Source organism: Salmo trutta, chromosome 12, assembly GCF_901001165.1.
Source record: "Salmo trutta chromosome 12, fSalTru1.1, whole genome shotgun sequence".
Lineage (NCBI taxonomy): Eukaryota > Metazoa > Chordata > Actinopteri > Salmoniformes > Salmonidae > Salmo > Salmo trutta.
Genome location: NC_042968.1, coordinates 67393874 through 67418687, shown reverse-complemented (window position 1 = coordinate 67418687; position 24814 = coordinate 67393874). Strand labels below are relative to the sequence as shown.

Here is a 24814-nt window from a genome sequence, read left to right as displayed (position 1 = left end):
TGGAATTCCAGCAGACTTTTAATAAGATGATGACCCCTCCCTGTTGCCCGTCGATAGCCGTTCTGAGTCAGCATTATTCTCAGGTCCGGAGGGGGGGGGGTTTAAGGTCCCATTCATCAGATAGATTGCTGATGACAGGGTCAGCGATAAGCCTCAAGGCCCAAAGGGTTAACATATACTCTGCGTCACTTTTCTAAACTGCCGTAAAATATCACTAGTGGTCTTTCTCTGGGGCTGAATGGGGCAATTACCATAAATGTGGTCTAGCAGCAGTGAGTCAGAGAGGCACAGTGGAATACTAAATAAGGGGTTTGATCTAAACTCATTAAACTAGTGTTTAAAGCAGCCAAACATCCCCAGGCCTAACCAGCCACTGAGACAATCACAGTGACACGCAGATTATTATAATCCAGCCAAAAATGTTTATGGTAATCCAACTCGTCTCTCGCTGTAGTCTGCAGTATAGCAGACACAGAATCACAGCCAAGACATCGGTAATATTTGTGTATGACAAAAATCATGCAACTCATTTAACAAGAGCAACATTATTGAGACATATACAGTATCATATGATGGCATGTTGAGAACTCAGCACCCCCACCCTCCATGACACATGCTGCAATAAACTGGATACACAAGGGAGTCCTAAGAATATAGGCCAGACAGACATGCTGACATATCATGCCGCAAAATGTATCTGTCACGACTTCCACTGAAGTCGGTCCCTCTCCTTGTTCGGGCGGCGTTCGGCGGTCGACGTCACCGGCCTTCTAGCCATCGCCAATCCACTTTTGATTTTCCATTTGTTTTGTCTTTGTCTTACACACCTGGTTTCAATCCCCCAATTACCTGTTCATTATTTAACCCTCTGTTCCCCCATGTTTGTTTGTGAGTGATTGTTTCTATGTAGGTAGGTCCATTATTGTGGGCTCTGTTTTTGTATTGCATTTATTATATGTTGAGTAAAATACGGTTATTTACTCTTATCTGCTGTCCTGCGCCTGACTCCTATACACCAGCTACACATAGGCCTCCTGACAGAATCACTCACCCAAAAGAATGGAGTCAGCAGGAGCAGACGCCCTCCCTTCAGAGATAGAGGAGCGCATCCAGCAGCACGCGACCATATTGCAACATCTGGGCACCGCCATGGATCGCGTGCTGCCGAAGATGGATCGTTGGGAGAGAGGAAGAGGTCGTCCAGCGCCTCCACCAGCCCCACTACAGCAGGTCCCAATGTCCACCCCTCCTTCATCCGGTTCCAGCGGGATTCGACTCGTGCTCCCGAGGGAGTATGATGGCGCGGCTGCCGGATGCCAGAGGTTCCTACTCCAGCTGGAGCTCTACCTGGCAACCATCCACCCGGCTCCTTCGGGACGTGAGAGCGTGTCCGCCCTCGTCTCCTGCCTCTCAGGCAAAGCCCTGGAGTGGGCCAACGCCGTATGGAGTGAGGGACCATTACGCAGCGTTCACCCGCCGCTTTCGGGCAGTGTTCGACCACCCGCCTGAGGGTCGAGCGGCGGGTGAACGACTGTTCCACCTAAGGCAGGGGACGAGGAGTGCACAGGATTTTGCATTGGACTTCCGTACCCTGGCTGCCAGCGCGGGATGGAACGACAGGGCCCTGATCGATCACTACCGGTGCAGACTACGCGAGGACGTCCGTCGGGAGTTGGCCTGCCGACAGTATCCTTCTCATTCAGTCGCCATAAATCAGTGAATACATCAACATCAACCAGCTACTGACACTGATATACTGTACAGAATTAAACATATTTTTGTGATTTGCAGATGCTGAAACTACACTTAAAACGTGTAGAATCATATATCTTTCCTGTCAGTTCGTTCGCTCTCATGCACCGCTAGCCGGTGAGCACTGCTAGTCAGTGGACAGGTGTGGTGTCATGTTGGGAAAGGACAGCCAATGGTGGTGTTTGTTCCTCTCACCTTGCTCCCACCTCCTCAAGGGCTACTGGTGCCGAGCCAACACTGCCCTGTCACTGACCCAAACCAACTGAGTCAGAAACCATGATTCACTATTACAGTATGTGTCCATCTATGAAATTAAATGAATGTGCGTCCACATGTGTTAGTGGGAAAAACATTGAAACTGAGCAAGAGCCAGAATCTTCCAGTTGTTTGTCATAATGACTGTAACGAGACGAGGTCCAAGACAAGGTCCTTCTTGGGCTACGCGAGCGCGATGTTAACATAAGAGAGAGAGGGGAGCTGGGGCAGATAGCTGTCATGAGATGCTGCCCTATGGGCTGTGTGGGGACTCTATGGTGTGGAGACTCTATGGTGTGGGGACTGTTGGTCCTCTGTGGCCTGGAGCAGGGTGGCTAACCCAGGTCCCATCAGTAAACAGCCCGCTGAGGGAGATGAGAGCTGAGAGAGGGCTGGGGCAGCTGGGACAGGGAGTGTGTTCCCACTGTTAGTCACACTGCATAACAGAGTCTGCCACACACATTAACAATGATTAATACACACAGCAGTGAGACAGGGAGAGAGAAGAACGAGATGAAGATGCAGAGGGCGGGGGAGGGAGGAGAGAGAGGCAGAGAAAGCGAGATACAGAGGGAGAGAGATGGTGAGGAACTGAGATGGTTGAAATCACGGTGTCACACGAGAGAGGAGACGTTCACCTTAGTGGGAAGGGATGGCACATCAACACTGACAGCCCGTGATAGACTACCCCTCCACCTCCGAAACCCCCAGTACCTTCCCCACTCCTCCTTCACACGGTCTCTTTCCTGACCCAACCTCCCCTATGCTTCACACTACCAAGTTTTCAGATTTTGTATTTCTACCACCCCTAAATTCAACCCCCTCTAGCCTGCTGACTCACTCATTTTGTCTATCCTCTCAGAGATCCAGACACTACTTTTAATGTGACTAAAAAAAATTATCCATCTCATTTCTTATCATCTTTACCCTACACAAAACCCAGCCCTCTCTTTCACTCGGCCTCTCCCATTCTCCTTCACCAGTTGCTGTATCTCTCTCAGACAGCAGATATGCATGGGCATGAGCAAGGAAAGACTGATGAATGGGGATACACTCACGGTGCATGGGAAGGTCGCTTGACTCACTAGCTAGTCCCTTTGGTTCAAATCAGACACACCTCGTTCAAAAGATGATGGTCCTGAGAATGACCAGCAAATGAGGTAAACATTAACCTTGGACAACAGTCGATGTCATTATCAAATGCAGGAGCAGAGGCAGGGGAGGGGAGAGGTAGCATACTTAGCCTTTCCACTGAGAAACATCTCCACATCAATTAATGAGGCAGAATGTGCACACCACGCTGAAATGAACATTTGGTACAGTGTAGTGCACGCGTACAACTTAACCAGTTGATAACAACACATTGGCACAACCTCAGAGTCACACACAATTACAATAGCCTACACACACATACACACACGAACAGCAACCCCCTGGAAAACATATTAACATAATATGTACATTTCTTATCAATATCGACATCCATGGTCAGACTGTCTTCCTACATTTGCATTGGGAATCACTCAGAAATTGCCCCCCCCCCAAAAAAAATGTGTATTTGAGATTGTTCGGGCAATTCTCACATAAAAACTTTATTGGGAGGAAGGATGTTTTATATGCTTTTTACAATTGTATGGCAAACCATTTTTCAAACCATGTTGAAAGTGGCCAATTTAGGCTCTTTTTAGACCTATACAGTGCATATGGAAAGTATTAAGACCCCTTGACTATTTCCACATTTTGTTACATTACAGGCTTATTCTAACATTAATTAAATCCCAAAAAATCCTCATCAATCTACAGACAATACCCCATAATGACAAAGTGAAAACAGGTTTTAAGAAATTTTTGCAAATGTATCAAATATAAAAACAGAAGTACGTTATTTACATAAGTATTCAGACTCTTTGCTATGAGACTCGAAATTGAGCTCAGGTGCATCCTGTTTCCATTGATCATCCTTGAGATGTTTCTACAACTTGATTGGAGTCCACCTGTGGTAAATTCAATTGATTGGACATGATTTGGAAAGGCACACACCTGTCTATAAAAGGTCCGACAGTTCACAGTGCATGTCAGAGCAAAAACCAAGCCATGAGGTCAAAGTGATTGTCCATAGAGCTTCGAGACAGGATTGTGTCGAGGCACAGATCTGGGGAAGTGTACAAAAACACTTCTGCAACATTGAAGGTCCCCAAGAATACAGTGGCCGTCGTCATTCTTAAATGGAAGAGGTTTGGAACCACCAAGACTCTTCCTAGAGCTAGCCGCCCGGGAAAACTGAGCAATCGGGGGAGAAGGGCCTTGGTCAGTGAGGTGAACAAGAACCCGATGGTCACTCTGACAGAGCTCCAGAGTTCCTCTGTGGAGATTGGAGAACCTTCCAGAAGGACAACCATTTCTGCAGCACTCTACCAATCAGGTCTTTATGGTAGTGTAGCCAGACGGAAGCCACTCTTCAGTAAAGGGCACCTGACAGCCCACTTGGAGTTTGCCAAAAGGCACCTAAAGGACTTCCCGACCATGAGAAACAAGATTCTCTGGTCTGATGAAACCAAGATTGAACTCTTTGGCCTGAATGCCAAGCGTCAGGTCTGGAGTAAACCAGGCACCATCCCTACGGTGAAGCATGGTGGTGGCAGCATCATGCTGTGGAGATGTTTTTCAATGGCAGGGACTGGGAGATTAGTCAGGATCGAGGGAAAGATGAACGAAGCAAAGTACAAAGAGCTCCTTGATGAAAACCCGCTCCAGGTGCACTCAGGACCTCAGACTGGGGCGAAGGTTCACCTTTCCACAGGACAATAACCCTAAGCACACAGCCAAGATAATGCAGGAGTGGCTTCGGAACAAGTCTCTGAATGTCCTTGAGAGGCCCAGACAGCTTCCGGACATGAACCTGATCAGACATCTCTGGAAAGACCTGAAAATAGCTGTGCAGCGATGCTCCTCATCTAACCTGACAGAACTTGAGAGGATCTGCAGAGAATCATGAGATTCTCATGAACTCCGCAGATACAGGTGTGCCAAGCTTTTAGCGTCATACCCAAGAAGGCTCAAGGATGTAATCGCTGCCAAAGGTGCTTGAACAAAGTACTGAGTAAAGGGTCTGAATACTTATGTAAATGTGATATTTTTGTACATTTGCAAAAGTTTCAAAAAAACCTGTTTTACTGTGTCATTATGGGGTATTGTGTGTAGATTGATGACAATTTAATTCATTTTAGAATAAGGCTGTAACGTAACAAAGTGTGGAAAAAGTGAAGGGGTCTGAATACTTTCGGAATGCACTGCATGCCCACTGTAACACCGTATGATCCGTGAACCGTACATGATACAGACAACAACTAAGCTCATGAGGCATTTATAAGTTATATTCTTAAAGAAATACCATTCATTTCAAGTCCAAAACTGGATGTAGCAACTGCTGATTGCCCCTTTACAAGTAGCAGAGAACCCACTGGAAATGTGATGTAATTGTAGAGTATATTGTTTAAAATGATATATATATATATATATATATATATATATATATATAAAATACTAAATCAAAAAGGGTACTTGAGATAATAGTTTTAATGTTGAATAAATTAATGTGTAAATGTTATTTCAAAATGTAGCGATACCGCATATTTTAAAGCTTTTAAAAGTATAATGCCACCAAGGTGTCTGTATCATGTACGGTTCACGGATCATTGGGGTCTTACAGGGGGGCATGAACAGTCCTAAAAAAGTCCTAAAATGTCCAATTCATCATGATTTAAAAAAAAATGGTTTGTGTTGCAAATGAATAAAGCATATCAAACAAAAACTTCCTCCCAATGAAGTTTCTAAGTAAGAATTGCAAGAACAATCTGAGATTAAAAAAAAAAAATTTGGATCAAGCCAAGCAAATGGTGGAGAAGACCCAGCTTCCTGCCAGAGGAGTACCAACATCTCACAGCAAGAACTGGCAAATCTGGTGCAGTCCATGAGGAGGAGATGCACTTCAGTACTTAATGCAGCTGGTGGCCACACCAGATACTGACTGTTACTTTTGATTTTGACCCCCCCCCCCCTTTTGTTCAGGGACACATTAATCAATTTCTGGTAGTCACATGTCTGTGGAACTTGTTCAGTTTATGTCTCAGTTATTGAATCTTATGTTCATACAAATATTTACACATGTTAAGTTTGCTGAAAATAAACGCAGTTGACAGTGAGAGGACGTTTATTTTTTTGCTGAGTTTAGTTCCCACCAAGCATGGCAATTGTTATATAGTCATCATCTCACTTCCGGTTGGCTGGTACGGTAGAGTGTTAATCAGCATTCCCCACAGGTACCTAAACTGGAATGGCAAAGGTACGCTGCTGGGGAGACAGACTGCCTATCAGTCTGTCCATAGTCTCACTCATTTCTCACTCCCTTCCCCTCTTTTGTTTCTCTCCCTCTCTTTTTCTCTGTGCCTATGAGTGTTTCCAGTCTGTGTGCTTGTGTGTGTTATTGCGCCTGTAGCACATAAACAAAGAAGAATGAAAAGAGAGCAACCAACTGTTCTACATCCCAGATATGTCACTCTGTCAGCCCCTACTCTCTCTCTCGTTCCCTCTTCTCTCATTCCCTCTTCTTCTCTCATTCCTCTTCCTCTCTCTCTCTCTCTCTCTCTCTCTCAGCAGTATAGAGGACTGAAAAATGCACACTGCACCCATATAAATACTTCACCCCTAATTCAATTTGAAAGTGTGGAAGGGAAGGGAAAAGAGAAAAGCAGACCGAGGGGCTGTGCATCCACCATCCTTTCACCCCTTTCTCCATTAGCCCTTCCTGTCTTTCTCTCTCTCGCACGCGCTGATGTACGTGGAGGAGCGAGGGATAACGTTTCATACTTTAGCTTGACTATCGCTATAAATGCTTATTGTGTTGTTGTTGACTCCACCATTAGGTCATTGATTACCATAATGTATGGTCATATGCCTGTTTACATCCCTGTGTATAATTGCAGTTCATTTGAATGGTATTGACACTGACCTACTTTGATTGCAAAGGACTGGAAGACACAGATGGGGCTTTTCTGTATTTACCAGAGGTGCCAGGCAGCTGTGTGTGTGTGTGTGTGTGTGTGTGTGTGTGTGTGTGTGTGTGTGTGTGTGTGTGTGTGTGTGTGTGTGTGTGTGTGTGTGTGTGTGTGTGTGTGTGTGTGTGTGTGTGTGTGTGTGTGTGTGTGTGTGTGTTGCTAGGTGTGCAAGAGGTTTCCCTCAGTGTCTGTGAGGGGGGCCTGCAGGAGTCCATGTAACTCCCTTAGAGGATAGATCAAATGTCCAATTAATGGTGGCCAATATTGAGAGATATCGTCAGGCTACCCTCACACATCTCAAATGACATGACCAGTAGATGTTTACTGATCATGAAAGCAGTTACTCGTTGTATAATTCCGATGATAGAGCTAAATGTAAGCAATTATTTTGCATGGAATAATCTGAAATGTGTAGTTCTGATTGTGCTCTTCAAGAGGTGATGATGATATTACAACCAAATAGTTAACATTTATTGGAGTGAAAATGGATTTTATAGGGCCCTAATCACAGTACTCTTAGCCAGAGAGCAGAGCTAGGGTCATGGGGAGGAGAGAGGAATGGGGGAGAGGGGATTGAGGAAAAGGGGCTGGAGAGGCAAAGAGGTTGAGGGAGAAGCGAGGAGAGGAGATTAATGTGAGAAATTGAAGAGGGAATGATGCGGAAGGAGGAAGGAGAGAGGGATGGGGAGTTAGTTGGCAGAAGAGGGTAAGGGAAGAGAGGGATGTTAGAGGGTTGGGCAATAAGGATGAGGAGGGCAGGGAATGAAAGGAGCGAGTGACAGATGAGAGTCAAGGACCGACAGAGAGTTGTGTGCAGGTGTGGGCGCGTGCGTGTAAAACTCGTCTGGGCCCTGCTCTAACACGGAGCCAGCTGATGGATCTACCCCACCCTGATCAAAACACATCAATCAATAACACAGCAGCAACACTGCAGAGCACCACAGCGATGCAGACATGATCACTTAAAGTGCACTGCACACATACCCTCTACTACCACTGCAAGGACATTACTGTATACACACACCTCTATGCCTCAGCTATTATCTCCACTTCAACATTGCTACAGTGTATCAGCCCTAAACCATCTCCCATATGCCTTTGCTACAGTATGTTTTGCCCCTCAACAATATTTCCTGCTAGAGCAGCCATCTCCTCTCAACGATCTTCCCGAATGTATAGGCCCTTTCTAAGGATACCAATTGAATCCCCCTCCCAGGGGCAATTGTTCCCAACTGTTGCAGTGGCCTCCAGGCCACTTGCCCCCAGCAGCACATACATAGAGTCCAGTATGAGTGGTACAGGGAGTGTCAGTGATGGGGGCAGGGTGTGCCCAAGGGCAGTGCTTCAGCACATTAGCAGGCTCCCAGGGCCACATGATACAAACTGACCTTGAGGAGCTCTGATTCCAATTACATAACCACGGCTCCCTGTCTCTGTGTCATAATGAGGGCTAGGATGTGTAGCACAGGTCTTATTAGTGACGGGGGACACAGTCGACACAGTTACATATCGGGATATTATTTTTGATGATATATTGTATCATATCATTTTGACAATATTGCAATATTATTTTTGCACTAGTTGGCTGTACCGGCACCAAAAGTTCAGTATTTTTCCATCTTCTGTTTAAATAGGGAGACAATTTTTTTTGAGAACATTTGATTCCATGACCGATCAAAACTCATTTTTCGCATGCTTCTCTCTTGTCCCTCTGCAGCAGACATATGGAGAGCAATATGTTTGGAACATTGAATCGAAATAAAATCACAGCATCGAATCACAATACATATAGGATCATGAGAATGGCAATACATATATCGGCACCAAAGTATCGTGATCATATGGTATCGTGAGGTCCCTGGTACATTTCCAGCCTTAGGTCTAATGGCCAGCTCCTACAGCAGACTGGAGGAATGGTAATTGAGACAAACACTGTGTGTGATCAGATGAAAACAGCCCCAATCTGTGAGGAGATCATTTATCTTGTAGTAGCAGTATGTTAGATTAAATGAAAGTCAATTAAAAGACTATGGAGCCGCTGTCACCAGTTGCAGCCCCTGTGTGTTTTTGTGCAAACTGTCTGCACCCAATGTCTGTATGGTTGGTACGTTGCATTTGTGTCTTGGTGTGTCACATGTTATGTCATCATGTGTCTTCACCCCCCCCCCCCCCACCCCCCGATACTTCAGGAGGGTGAGAGCACATAAGTCACTTCAGATGCCTGCCTCTTGACCCAAGGTCAAAATAGAATGTGCAGATAAAATTTACTGCCATTACCCCTCCCCTGCACTAGAGTGGCTCTGATTGGCTTGTTCCTCTAGAGAGGCGATGTTCTGATTAACGGGCGGGCTGATAGAAGAGCTATTTGATTGGTGGGTTTTCAGACAGGAACATCTCTATTAGAGGCCGACCGATTATGTTTTTTAAACGCCGAGACCGATACCAATTATTGGCGGGCCAAAACCCCAGATGCCGATTAATCGGCCGATTTAAAAAAAAATGTAATAATGACAATTACAACAATACTGAATGAACACTTATTTTAACTTAATATAATACATCAATAAAATCAATGTAGCCTCAAATAAATAATGAAACATGTTCAATTTGGTTTAAATAATGCAAAAACAAAGTGTTGGAGAAGAAAGTAAAAGGGCATTATGTGCCATGTATAAAAGCTAATGTTTAAGTTCCTTGCTCAGAACATGAGAACATATGAAAGCTGGTGGTTCCTTTTAACATGAGTCTTCAATATTCCCAGGTAAGAAGTTTTAGGTTGAAGTTATTATAGGAATTATAGGACTATTTCTCTCTATACGATTTGTATTTCATATACCTTTGACTATTGGATGTTCTTATAGGCACTTTAGTATTGCCAGTGTAACAGTATAGCTTCCGTCCCTCTCCTCGCTCCTACCTGGGCTCAAACCAGGAACACATCGACAACAGCCACCCTCGAAGCAGCGTTACCCATGTAGAGCAAGGGAAACAACTACTCCAAGTCTCAGAGTGAGTGACGTTTGAAACGCTATTAGCGCACACCCGCTAACTAGCTAGCCATTTCATATCGGTTACACCAGCCTAATCTTGGGAGCTGACAGGCTTGAAGTCATAAACAGCGCAATGCATTGCGAAAGGCTGCTGGCAAAACGCACGAAAGTGCTGTTTTGAATGAACGCTTACGAGCCTGCTGGTGCCTACCATCGCTCAGTCAGACTGCTCTATCAAATCATAGACTTAATTATAACATAATAACACACAGAAACACGAGCCATAGGTCATTAATATGGTCGAATCCGGAAACTATCACGTTTATTCTTTCAGTTAAATACGGAACCGTTCCGTATTTTATCTAACGGATGGCATCCATAAGTCTAAATATTCCTGTTACATTGCACAACCTTCAATGTTATGTCATAATTACGTAAAATTCTGGCAAATTAGTTCGCAACGAGCCAGGCGGCCCAAACTGTTGCATATACCCTGACTCTGCATGCAATGAACGGAAGAGAAGTGACACAATTTCACCTGGTTAATATTGCCTGCTAACCTGGATTTCTTTTAGCTAAATATGCAGGTTTAAAAATATATACTTCTGTGTATTGATTTTAAGAAAGGCATTGATGTTTATGGTTAAGTACAGTCGTGCAATGATTGTGCTTTTTTCACAAATGCACTTTTGTTAAATCATCCCCCATTTGGTGAAGTTGGCTGTCTTTGTTAGGAAGAAATAGTCTTCACAGTTCGCAAGGAGCCAGGCTGCCCAAACTGCTGCATATACCCTGACTCTGTTGCAGAGGTGACACATTTTCCCTAGTTAAAAGAAATTCATGTTAGCAGGCAATATTAACTAAATATGCAGGTTTAAAAATATATACTTGTGTATTGATTTTAAGAAAGACATTGATGTTTATGGTTAGGTACAAGTTGGAGCAACGACCTTCCTTTTTCGCGAATGCGCACTGCATCGATTATATTGTTTTTTATAAGATAAGTTTAATGCTAGCTAGCAACTTACCTTGGCTTCTTACTGCATTCGCGTAACAGGCAGGCTCCTCGTGGAGTGCAATGTAAAGCAGGTGGTTAGAGCTTTGGACTAGTTAACCGTAAGGTTGCAAGATTGAATCCCCAAGCTGACAAGGTAAAAATCTGTCGTTCTGCCCCTGAACAAGGCAGTTAACCCACCGTTCCTAGGCCGTCATTGAAAATAAGAATGTGTTCTTAACTGACTTGCCTAGTTAAAAAAATATTTATAAAAAAAAAGAAAAAAATTACAAATTTAAAAATTAAAAAAATGGCAAATAGGTGGCCAAAAATACCGATTACCGATTGTTATGAAATCTTGAAATCGGCCCTAATTAATCGGCCATTACGATTAATCGGTCGACCTCTAATCCCTATCTGTATCACATTGGCAGTTTGGCTCCCTGATTTCACACATGGAAAACACAAGAGCTAGGGCCCACGTCCCAACAGTGTTAAATTATCCCTGGTATTCTCCTCTGCCTCCTTCCTCCAGGTAGATATTTCCCATCCCAGTGCTCTCACTCCATCCAGTCCCTTTCAGACCAGTGGGCTGGAGAGATGGCCACGGAGGGGCCAATAGTCCCTAAAATACTACAGTGAGGTGGAAGTGAGTGGGGAGAGGAAACCTTAAAGACAAACAGATGCTGTGGAGGACACCAGCCCCCCTTCCCCAGCCTCACCCCCTTACCTCTTGGCCTCGGGTTGGCAGTGTGTCTGCTGGCAGCTAGCCACAGTTTGGGCAGAGGTATAACATTTGCTCAGACAAAGTTCCTGAAGTTCTAATGAAGCTATTGATTTTTGATGAGCCAATACAGAGCGCTTTGGTCTTTATTTAGGAGCTGCAGTGGATCTCCTTTCGTCACTTCATCACATTACCCAGCACTGAGACAAGCCAGAGACATGACGTCTATCCAAAACAGGACTGGTCCCAGACACATAGGAACCATTCCAGACAATACACGTAAAAACACAATGTTATGTCACCACAAACAGACCAACATGTTATGTCACTACAAACAGACACACATCATGTAGACATGTTTTGAGATTCACACACACACACACACACACACACACACACACACTCTCTCTCTCTCTCTCTATGCAGTGAGAACCCTGGGGTTGCGACAGCTGTGAGTCCAGCTGAAGATGAAAACATGTGGAAGAGGTCCCTAGGCTGGGCATCCACCCTTCTCACCTCTCATCTGCCCTCCACACCACTCCCCCCACCATCCCCCTTTCTCTCTCTCTATTTCTCCCTCTCCACAGTAACTTGAAAATCAGTATATTTCGGCATCACATGAATTCTTAACTACGCCACATACAGTATGTTGAGTATGCCTTTCCGAGGAGACTACAGCACAGATATAGCACCATCAAGTCAACCTACTTTTTCAGCTGAGTCACAGTGCCATGATCAGAAGTACAGCTTCAGTTTTCAGCTTCTTAAAAGTACTCTTTCATAAAGGGCCCCCTCTCCATTAGTTTATTACTAATCCAGCCTGTTAAGCTCTTGGCACTTCCTGACGGTAAAGAGGACCCTCTAAGACCTTATAATCATGGATCTCCAGTTGAAGTGTTATGGTAACTGTACACCTAAGGAGATGTAAGAGATGTCATCCTTTAGCCCACCCACATCTACTGTATGTGCCAGGAAAACACAAAACATACTGACTTTACAGTGCCCAAAACACCTTTCCATAACATCAAATGTAAATGCATTTTGTAAAAAAATTTAACATTGTACTACGGAGTTAATCTGTTAATTTGACATGCAATAGTTTATTAGCCTGTTTGCAGATCTGTATGTGCTTTAGCCAATCATTTTTTACACGTTGTCAAGCCATACATAATGTTAAGCATGACAACGAACACAACAGGGAATTTAGCTAAATTGCTAATTGATCTGCTACCAGACCAGTAGTTTATATTCCATTCGATTCATTTATACACATCGTGAGTTTGGGACTAGGTGCATTTCTGTCAACATTTTGTTCTTGACATAGCCTTGTTCTGTTCATTTTTCTCTACCTATATAGCACTTTTAATACCCCAATTAATGTTGTTAAGTTCAAAAGAATTCAGTAGCACTACAACCTGCCCAGCAAGACTTGGCAGATCAATCCTCTGTTTCTATCTGTCCTTCACACCTTCAGTTAGTGTTGCACGGAATACCGAAAACTGAAACTTCGGTACTTATTCGAAACACATTTTTTTTAACGTTCGGTACTTCTGTCAAATGTGTCACATGAGATTGAGAGGATGAAGTCTGTCTATCAGCGCAGCCCATTTATAGTGGAAAGAGCAAATTGCATGCTCCACTTACTCAATCATTGGTACAGCTGTCTGGGCTGCATTGTTAGCTCCCCACTCATGCTGCACAGAAGTTAACACACTTGAATAATGCAAAACGGCATGTAGAAATGTTGAAATGCAAAACAATGTCAATACAGGCTAGAACACTTTTACAATGCAAGACGATACCGGTAGCTTCCAGATTTAATTGTGGGCTAACTTTCCTTGCTAGCTTAAAGCTGAAGCAAACTTCAATTCATTACCCTAGCACTTTGTTTGTGATAATATGCTAAGCATAACTAAAAATATTCTGATTTCAAAGCTGACTGACACCAAAGATTTTCTTAATTCACTTCATCTCCCTCGTCACCAAAAACGGATTCCCTTCTTCGCCTCCCGTCTGGTTTCCACAAGATTCCATAGCCACACAAAGTCCGGTTGCACAGCCAAGTTCTGCCGTGTGAATGATGTCATTACTTTCTTAATAATCCTTGGAGTCTATTGACCCGTGTGTCAATCTAAGTAACATAATAAAAATCCCCATCAAAATCTGTCAGTTTAAGATAAAGATATGGGCTGTGTCCCAATCCACCTCATCCGCCTATGTCAGCCTTCCGCATTTGCGGTGGAAGCTGGCCGAGCTACAGCGGTGTTTGTCAGACCATGACACATGCCGAAAATCGGTCTTCCCATGAAATTGTCGAACGCTATGGAAAGGGGAGAATCTCACGGACACGATGGTGTTCTCCGTTTTGCTCTACAATCCCCACAAGTGTCACGGGACTCGTCTAATGGTAACCATAACAAATTAATGGGAGTATGGAGGTAGTTTTGTTCCAAAAACCAGCCTAGTTCCTTAAATGATTTCCAATGCTTTTTAGGCTCATTTTTGTTTTCAGTGATTTTATCAGCAAAGTAACCACTCTTAGCTTCATCCATCATGCTCTGTGCTTCATTTCTGTGACGTTTATATAGGAGAAAATCAGGCTGCGCTTGTGAGTTCTTAACATTTCTTAAAGGCCTTATTCCTTGTTTTGATACTGTAGATTCTAGAATCTCATGATTAAACCAAGGGCTAGATCTCTGCTTTACTCTGACCCGTCTAATGGGAGCCATCACATTCATCACATCAAGGAATCTACATTGAAAGGCTTCCCAGGCACTGTCTACCCCTACACTATCCAACACAGGTGACTAGTCAATTTGAACCACTTGCTCCCTAAATATTTCTACACAGTATTTTTTTGTCCTCTAATTCTAACAGATTTTTGGAAGTTAAATATACCTTTAACAACCCTCCTTGTGCAAAATGTAATAAAATGATCACTGAGACTATTACTCCACTTTGCGATATTTTAGATTTATCAGACACCAATATTAAGTCAATCGCACTTTGCACTGTTTCACATACCCCGGTGGGATCTTTTATCATTTGGGTCAGAGCAAGTGAAATCCAAGTATTGAAATCGCTTAGCAAAATAATTTCATTCACCAGGGAATCATTACAGTTTGACAACACAATTTTGAGACCTTCATAGAATGCATTCTGATTGGTCAGCCTGTAACACCCCCCAACAAAATTGGTTTTGGGAAGGCATATATCCAGCCAGACAATCTCCAGATCATCGATTAAATCCGATCTGAAGTTGGTATCGAAGTCAAAATTCTGGTATCGCAAACAGCACCACCTTCAGTTGCCATGGGGAACCACATCCAAGGACTGACATCAGGGATGCTGGGCCAGCTACTGTTTGTGTGCAAGCACAAACTCACGCACATGCAGTACGGATATACAGTACACACCAACACACAGTCACACAGACCAATGCACATCGACACATACATTGGCCCAAAAACAGTAGTGCGATCTAGAATCTTTTTTTTTTGTCAGCTATGCTTTCTTATATCTTTAAATGTCAGTCTTCACAACAACAATTAGAGCAAAAATAATTCGGACTGCAGCTGGAAATTAGCCTAGCCCTCCGTCGGCAGGACAAGATCTGTCGTGATCTGTTGTGTTTGATAGATTTGGCACCAGATCCCAGTAAACATCATCTTCCTCTACCATGAGGGTTGCAGGTAAAAGTACAATAGGTGAGATGGACTAGGTCCTTAATCCACATTGAGAACAATGGTCTGTGTTCAGTGACATGTTAGGCCATGTTAAGGCCCAGATGCCTTTGAACAAGCTGGTACTTAAGATCGTAATGGAATTTTCGGCAGTGCATTGGCTGGCACTGAGAATAACCTCTTACTGTAATATTTCATACAACCCTCTGAACTCTCATTTCAGCCCTAGCTCTCTCTCTCTCTCTCTCTGACTGCTGCCTCTAGTGGCATCTGCTTTACACAGCAGGTACCTGCCATAACGACAGCAGACTGTACATGTTCCTGTTCCAGAACGTTCCTCCAGCATGGCTCTGGTGCAGTGAGTATGGTGGCTGGGATGAGAGGTGCTTACACGTCAGCCCGACCTCGCCTCCTGCCTGCTCCTCTGAGACACGCGGACATGCGTGCGTGCGCACACACACACGCAAGCAAACACACACACATACAGGTCCCTCGGAATCTGGGACACTTCTGTTTGCGCCCCACACATACGTAGGCGCAAGTAAACATACTCACGTACATACGTTGACACTCTTTCAATACCTCATCTTAGCAGGAAGACTGAATCTAGGGCAGCGTTTTTACACACAGCCTCTGCAGTACCAACCGGTCTAGGTTAAATAGCCCAATGCGTGGTTATTAGTAAGTAAGCCTTGTGGATTACAACTACCAGCTCTGTAGTGAGTGATACATTTATTTTATCAGCGCTCCATGCTACAGCCCAAAGGCTAATTGGTACACGCAGACATAGCACAGTCGAATGCAAGCAGCTCATAGCAGTTTCAGCGAGGCTTCTAGAAAGGATGTTTAGAATCCCACTCACAGGTCTAAGACATATGTGCACATCCCTGACCACTGAATCATTCATTTGGTAATTCGTAGTCGTGCCTCCACCTCTGACAGAAGAACTCATCCTCAAGGCCAAAGCAATACTAGAGAAAGTGAATGCCTCTGAGCTCACATTGTAATGGTTTTATCATTAGAGGTCTGCAACCAGCAGGTTACACAAAAGAGGAATGAGATACCCTGAAGCCATATCATTTCACGCACGGACGCACACACACACACACGGACGCACACACACACGGACACACACACACGCACGGACACACACACACACAAACACACACACACACACGGACGCACACACACACGGACACACACACACGCACGGACACACACACACACACACACACACACACAAACACACACACACACACACAAAGCATCCCTAGTAGAAAACATAGATGATCATTTTTCTGTATCATGCAATTTTATAGGATACATCAAATTCATTCATGTTTATGGACAGTATAAAATCATATCAAAGATCATTGCAAAAAATAGCAGGCGTATGTTACAGGATTGATGCTAGTTCAAAAATAAAACCAAATATAGTGCAGTGCGTGACCTTTGTCTTAGGGGATGAGAGGGGAGTAGTATTTTACACGCTGGGCAGCTGGGCATGATTTATATCCAATGGAACCAATAAACATTTAAGGAACATTATGGCCCTCTCTTCATCTTGATAGCAGGGTTCACACAATGGCATGGAAAGCCTCAGTCCAACGGAATGGGAGAGGAGAGACAGTGTAATATGTCTAAGAAGCGCGGGAGCAGAAAAGCAGCTTGACGCAACTTATGGAAATGCATCTGGCCCATTATCATCCATGAAACCGTATTTGATCATATTTTCACCACTATTCTGAGCCGACCTCAAACCCTCGCTCACATTCATGAAGCACTACATTGTGACGATTAGAAAGATATGCATGAAGATATTGCAGTGCAGATACCTTTTCTTTTACACATACCAACAAGTGACAGGGGAGTTCATCACAAGCGTAATCATTAATTCATTACGCCGCTGTCTCAACCTTATTCCAATGCCAACCTTGGCATACAGCAAGCAACATGATGTTTTCAAATGTGTGTGTGGTATTGAAATGAGAGCAGCCAACAGTTGCTGTTAATTGGTATTGCAGATGCATCCTCATTCTCTGTCTCACGCTCTCTCCCTCTCTCTCTGTCTCTCATTCCGATGGTGTTGATACGGAGGTCAGAGATAAAAGCTGGCATACGACAGATGTTATGAACAGGATATCCTTCCTGGGAGACGTCATGGCCCCCCCTGACATTACTGAGCCTGTTTGCCACGGTGATAACAACAGTCACATGGAGCTACGGGGCTCTCTCCTCTCCTTATTCCATCTCTCCCTTCCTCCATTTCTCTCTCTCTGTTCCCTCTCTTTCTCTCACCGTCCTCTGACTGCACCAAGATCCCCCCCCATACACGGACCCTCACGTTGTCTTATGATAGACACAAGCCGTCGACGGGGAGGTGTCACCATCATTACCCAGGGAAATGAACCGAATGAGCCATGGAAATGCAAGGAGCAGGTGGAAATACCGCTGTAACCTACAGCACAGAACGCTCAAGAGATACAGGCAGCTGCACTGCACCCTACTGGAGAACATCCCTTTAACCCTCAATCCCACAGGTAGAGCTGGGAGGCTAACATTAAAACAGGCTGTTCTCTATAGCAGGAATATTGAGCTTAGCCCATAGGGAAAGGAGAGCAGAGATCACTCACTCCCTCGCAGCAGATCATTGATGAACACTGTCTCCCACACTTATCTAGTAGAGTGACTGCAAAAGCCAGCCTCTCAGAGATGTGTGGCACGTACTACAGCAGGTCCACAGGAGGGGAAAACAATGGAGCCTGAAAGGGCAACCGATTAAACCCAGCCAGCAGCAGCCGGACAGTTAACGACACAGCCAGGAGATTAGGAGAAGGGAGGGGTCGAGGGAGATGGAGGAGAGGATGCCTGACTGCCTGCCTCCCCAAACCGCCCCCGCCACTCTGTGACTCCCTCGTCTTAAGAGAAATGGGGAAAAGACCAGAGTAAAGAGCATAACCCTCTCCCCAGGAGAAGCGGGCAGGGCAGGTTAATGGCTCCTTTTAGACCAGACCCCCAACCACCCCCACACTCATCTACACGACCAGCAATACCACCCTCCATCCCCCACAGCTAATTGTCTGACTGAACGAACACAACCTGTGTATGAGCATCTGTGCATAACTGGTTAACACGCGGCGGCTGTGTGTGCCTCTGACTGTGTGTGTAATTGTACATGTGTTAAGCATCCCAAACCCAGTCCTGCACAAAGGAGGAAAGGAGACAGGTCGAGAGAAGGAGAAAATGATATAGAGAGACAGAGACAACAGAGACAGCGGGAACAGAGACGGAGAGAAATCGACACCATCCTCAGACAGCCATACCTTGCGTCTGCGGTCCCTCGATCGATTCCTCTTCTTGTTCTTCTCCTCCTCCTTATCCTTCAGCTCCTGAGCGGCGAGCTCTGCTAGGTCCTTGTTCTTGCGGAGCTGCTTGGCGGCTTGCGCCATGGTGCCGCAGCTGCTGTCGCCGTAGCTCCAGTCGTCAAGGTAGCGGTCCCTGTCCCTGCCCCAGCCCCGGCTCTGACGACGACTGCCACTGCCACTACGTGTGTGTGACGGTGGCGCTGGGAGCGCCTGTGTGTCTGTGAGCGGGAGCGCGGTGCTCTAGTGACCGAGCCCCCCAGCAAGCCACAAAGGAGATGCTGCTAGTGCTATTGCTGCTGCTGCTGTTGCTACTCATCCAGTCAGGCTGTGTTGCACTGAGCTGCCTCCCCTCCCCCCGCACAAGCTGCAGATTCCTTCAAATTATTCTTTGTCACATCTTGCTTCTTCTTGCCACTTCCACGATTCCACAATTCCCTCAAAGGCAAAGGACAGCAAGTCTGCAATAGAGCAGACATTGGGTTATTCTACATATACTGTATGTACAGATTTGTATTGCTCTTTAGGCTATTCTATATACCTATATCTTGGGGTATTCAATCTGATGGCAATCTTTTCTCTGTATTTCTCTAAGTGATTTATTGACATTAACTAGTACACACGCAGTGAGATGAGGCTGTATTCACCATAGATAAATCATGTCTCTATTATGTTTCAGTCAGCAACAGACAAGAACGAAATGCATCAAAAACATGCATGATTCCCTCCGTCTTTGTCGGTAGAGCTAAAAGCAACAGAGCATGAGAAAGGAGGAGAGCGAGAACGAGCGAGAGAGAGACAGAGAGAGAAAGAAACGAGCAACCAACCACACCTGCTCACTGCAATAGGTGTCTCTCCCTTCTACACTACACGGCCAAAAGTATGTGGACACCCCTTCAAATTAGTGGATTTGGCTACTTCAGCCACAACCGTTGCTGACAGGTGTATAACATCGAGCACACAGCCATGCAATCTCCATAGACAAACATTGGCAGCAGAATGGCCTTACTGAAGAGCTCAGTGACTTTCAATGTGGCACCGTCATAGGATGCCACCTTTCCAACAAGTCAGTTCATAACATTTCTGCCCTGCTAGAGCTGCTCCAGTCAACTGTAAGTGCAGTTTTTGTGAAGTGGAAATGTCTAGGAGCAACTACGGTTCAGCCGTGAAGTGGTAGGCCACCCAAGAACTGTTCGTTGGTAGCTTCATGAAATGGGTTTCCATGGCCGAGCAGCCGCACACAAGCCTAAGATCATCGTGCACAATGCCAACCGTCGGCTGGAGTGGTGGCATGCTCGCCATCATTGTATTCTGGAGTGATGAATCACTCCAGACCATCTGGCAGTCTGACAGACAAATCTGGGTTTGGCGGATGAAAGGAGAACACTACCTGTCCCAATGCATAGTGCCAACTGTAAAGTTTGGTGGAGGAGGATGAATGGTCTGAGGCTGTTTTCATTGTTCTAGCTAGGCCCCTTAGCGCTACAGCATACAATGACATTCAAGATGATTCTGTGCTTTCAACTTTGTGGCAACAGTTTGGGGAAGTTCCTTTCCTGTTTCACCATGACAATAGCCCCGTGCTTTACAGAAATGGCACAGAGCCCTGATCTCAACCCCATTGAACACCTTTGGGATGTATTGGAACACCGAGTGCGAGCCAGGCCTAACCTCTCAACATCAGTGCCCAACCTCACTAATGCTCTTGTGGCTGAATGGAAGCAAGTCCCCTCATCAATGTTCCAACATCTAGTGGAAAGCCATCATATAATAGTGGAGGCTGTTACAGCAGCAAAGGGGGACCAACTCCATGTTAATGCGCATGATTTTGGAATGAGATGTTCATGTAGTGTATCTCTGTCTCTCATTCTCGCCGCAAACGACAAAGGAGATATCCAGTAAGATCTACCTCCTATCGTGCCTCCCTGTCTTCTCCCGCTCCTTTTCACTGTAGAACAAATGCTGAATCACTCCAGAACATATAAGAACCACACACAAGCGTCAAGGGAAAAGAGAGGAAGGGCAAAAATGGATATGACAGGAGTATTCTAGTCGCTCCATTAATTTCTATTTTAGTCACTTCATCCCAGCCCTATAAGTGGGATCCTTCTCAATGTCAGAGACATAGAGACAAAGGAATTACACTGACATAATGATAGGTGTCTCTCTCTACCATTCCTACAGAAATGTGATATTGTGGTGCAAGGTGTGTAGCCTTAAGACAGCGGCCACGGAAACATTGACAGCGGCCATTGGAAACACATCAGTCATATTTATTTACGGTTGCCATGAGCCAATACAGTGCATTCGGAAAGTATTCAGACCCCTTGACTTTTTCTACATTTTGTTACATTAAAGCCTTACAGCCTTATTCTGACTCTCCACTCAATACCCCACAATGACAAAGCAAAAACAGGTTACACATTTTTGCAAATGTATTAAAAATAAAAAGGAGATACCTAATTTACATAGGTATTCAGACCCTTTGCTATGAGACTCGAAATTGAACTCAGGTACATCCTGTTTCCATTGACCATCCTTGAGATGCTTCTACAACTTGATTGGAGTCCACCTGTGGTAAATTCAATTGATTGGACATGATTTGGAAAGCCACACACCTGTCTATATAACGTCGCACAGTTGACAGTGCATGTCAGAGCAAAAACCATGTCATGAAGTCGAAGGAATTGTCCATTGAGCTCAGAGACAGAACTGTTTCACAGATCTGGCACAGATCTGGGGAAGGCTTCCGAAAAAGTTCTACAGCATTGAAGGTCCCCAAAAACACAGTGGCCTCCATCATTCTTAAAAGTAAGAAGTTAGGAACAACCAAGACTCTTCCTAGAGCTGGCCGCCCAGACAAACTGAGCAATCGGGGGAGAATAGCCTTGGTCAGGGAGGTGACCAAGAACCCGATGGTCACTCTGACAGAACTACAGAGATCCTCTGTGGAGATGGGAGAACCTTCCAGAAGGGCAACCATCTCTGCAGCACCCCACCAATCAGGCCTTTATGGTTGACTGGCCAGACAGAAGTCACTCCTCAGTAAAAGGCACATGACAGCCCACTTAGAGTTTGACCGAAAGGCACCTAAAGACTATCAGACCACGAGAAACAAGATTCTCTGTTCTAATTAAACCCAGATTGAACTCTTTGGCCTGAATGCCAAACATCACGTCTGGAGGAAACCTGGCACCATCCCAACGGTGAAGCATGGTGGTGGTAGCATATTGCTGTGGGGATGTTCTTCAGCGGCAGGGACTGGGAGACTAGTCAGGATCAAGGGAAAGATGAACAAAAGAAAGTTCAGAGAGATCCTTGATGAAAACCTGTTCCAGAGCGCTCAGGACCTCAGACTGGGGGCGAAGGTTCACCTTCCAACAAGACAACAACCCTAAGCACACAGCCAAGATAACGCAGGAGTGGCATCGGGACAAGTCTCTGAATTTCCTTGAGTGGCCCAGCCAGAGCCCGGACTTGAACCCGATCAAACATCTCTGGAGAGACCTGAAAATAGCTGTGCAGCAACGCTCTCCATCCAACCTGACAGAGCTAGAGGATCTGCAGAGAAGCATGGGAGAAATTCCCCAAATACAGGTGTGCCAAGCTTGTAGCGTCATACCCAAGAAGACTTGAGGCTGTAATCACTGCCAAAGGTACTTCAACAAAGTACTGAGTAAAGGGTCTGAATACTTAGGTATAAGTGATATTTAAGTTTTTATTTTTAATACATTTGCAAAAATTTCAAAAAAACTGTTTTTGCTTTGTCATTATGGAGTATTGTGTGTAGATTGATGAGGGGAAAAAACTATTTAATCCATTTAAGAAATAGGCTGTAACGTAACAAAATGTGGAAAAAGTCAAGGGGTCTGAATACTTTCCAAATGCACTGTAAATATCATTCCTCTCTGTAACTTTAACGGTCTGTAACTTTGGGGGTATGGTCTTTGTTCGTCTGTAACAATGAATTCATGATTATCCATAATCATAGGAGCATCCACATTAATGTAGTGTTCAGAGGCGCTAGGATTCAGAAACATGTTCTATTCTTAATTGCAATAAAAGTGACTCCATAATGACAATACATTATTTACCATTCATTTCTATTGGGAATAACATAATCTGAAACACAATCAAAACAAACTGCAAACAGTTTTTTTAGAGTCTCAAGCTTTATGTAGTCATTGCATGTTAGGAATTATGTTGTTGGTAAAGGGCTTGTAAGTAAGCATTTCACGGTCTACATCTGTTGTATTCGGCGCATGTGACAAATAAAAATACTTAAATACACAAGTGAATTTGTTCGAATACTCATGACACCTTCAAACACATCACGGACAAACTGAAATGGTCCACCCACACAGACAGCGTGGTTGAAGGTTGAAGGAGGTTGAAGAAATGTGCCTTGTTCTCGAAAACACTCACAAACTTTTACAGATGCACAATCAAGAGCATCCTGTCGGGCTGTATCACCGCCTGGTACGGTAACTGCTCTGCCCACAAGCGCAAGTCTCTCCAGAGGGTAGTGAGGTCTGCACAACGCATCACCGGGGGCAAACTACCTGCCCTCCAGGACATCTACAGCACCTGATGTCACAGGAAGGCCAAAAAGATCATCAAGGACAACAACCACCCGAGCAACTTCCTGTTCACCCCGCTATCATCCAGAAGTCGAGGTCAGTACAGGTGCATCAAAGCTGGGACCGAGAGACTGAAAAACAGCTTCTATCACAAGACCATCAGACTGTTAAACAGCCATCACTAACATTGAGTGGCTGCTGCCAACATACTGACTCAAATCTCTAGCCACTTTAATAATTACAATTTGGACATAATAAATGTATCACTATTCACTTTAAACACTGCCACTTTATATAATGTTTACATACCCTACATTACTCATCTCATATTTATATACTGTACTCTATACCATCTACTGCATCTTGCCTATGCCGTTCGGCCATCGCTCTTCCATATATTTATATGTACATATTCTTATTCATTCCTTTACACTTGTATGTATAAGGTAGTTGTGTGATTTTACTGCACGGTCGGAACTAGAAGCACACGCATTTCGCTACACTCACATTAACATCTGCTAACCACGTGTATGTGACCAATTTCATTTGATTTGAAATTGGGGGACTGGATACATAAATTGCTTTCATTTCTAAACGGTAAAACAGATATGTATGAAAAACCATCAAATAAAAGTTGACATTATGTACTGTCGCCTCATACTGTCGCCTCATTTTGATGTCAGATCCAAAATGCTGGAGTATAGAGCCAAATAAAAAAGTTTAGCTTCACTGTCCAAATCAATACGTTGGGGGGTGTATGTGTATCACTTCTTCATGTGTCAATCAATACAGTACCAACTCCACCTGCCACTACTGGCACTGAACAGGGAAGGGAAATGGCTTTGGTGTGATTGACAGCTTTGGATTTTGTTTTGACTGATGGTAATGGTCCCTCTTCAACTGGAGGCAATAAACACACAAAAATAGTCCATCCTTCAATATGGTTTCGATCGCCCCAGGAATATATGGGCATTATTCCGTGTTTATTTCAAATGTCAAGTCCTGTGGGCTCAGTCTGTGGAGCATTGCATTTGCAATGTCAAGGGCTGTGGGTTCGATTCCCACTGGGGGGACTGGATTGTATAAATTAAAAGTGTCGACTAAATGGCATGAATGGGAAATTACAAACAAGGTACATAGACCTAAGTAGACAATATTCCATTGTTACTGATGGGGCTGGTTCCAATTAATTTGGTTTCCCCCCATGTGTTAAACATGTCAATACCACTATGTGAATATATAATATATTTGCAAATACTTTACCTGGTTTTCTAAAATACGGTATGTATAATACTGCCACCTACTGAAATGTTGGTGAATGTTATATCAATTGTTGTTGATGACATGGTGCATTTTAATCTAAGACAATAAGACTACTGAATTTTCAGGCTACTTCACTAGTGCAGACTGCAGACAAAGA

The 24814-nt window shown here is 44.4% G+C and overlaps 1 protein-coding gene across 9 annotated transcripts in view; it reads right to left on the bottom strand.

Moving 5' to 3' along the window:
- The window catches only part of LOC115204029 (ankyrin-1), an 82681-nt gene extending 63411 nt beyond the window's left edge, over positions 1 to 19270 (bottom strand). For all 9 annotated transcript variants that reach the window (XM_029769257.1, XM_029769251.1, XM_029769256.1 and 6 more), the window contains exon 1: positions 18776 to 19270. In XM_029769257.1, coding sequence (XP_029625117.1) covers positions 18776 to 18901 — 126 coding nt within the window. In that variant the 5' untranslated portion in view covers positions 18902 to 19270. The remainder of the gene's footprint in view (positions 1 to 18775) is intronic.
- Between the last annotated feature and the right edge of the window lie 5544 nt (positions 19271 to 24814).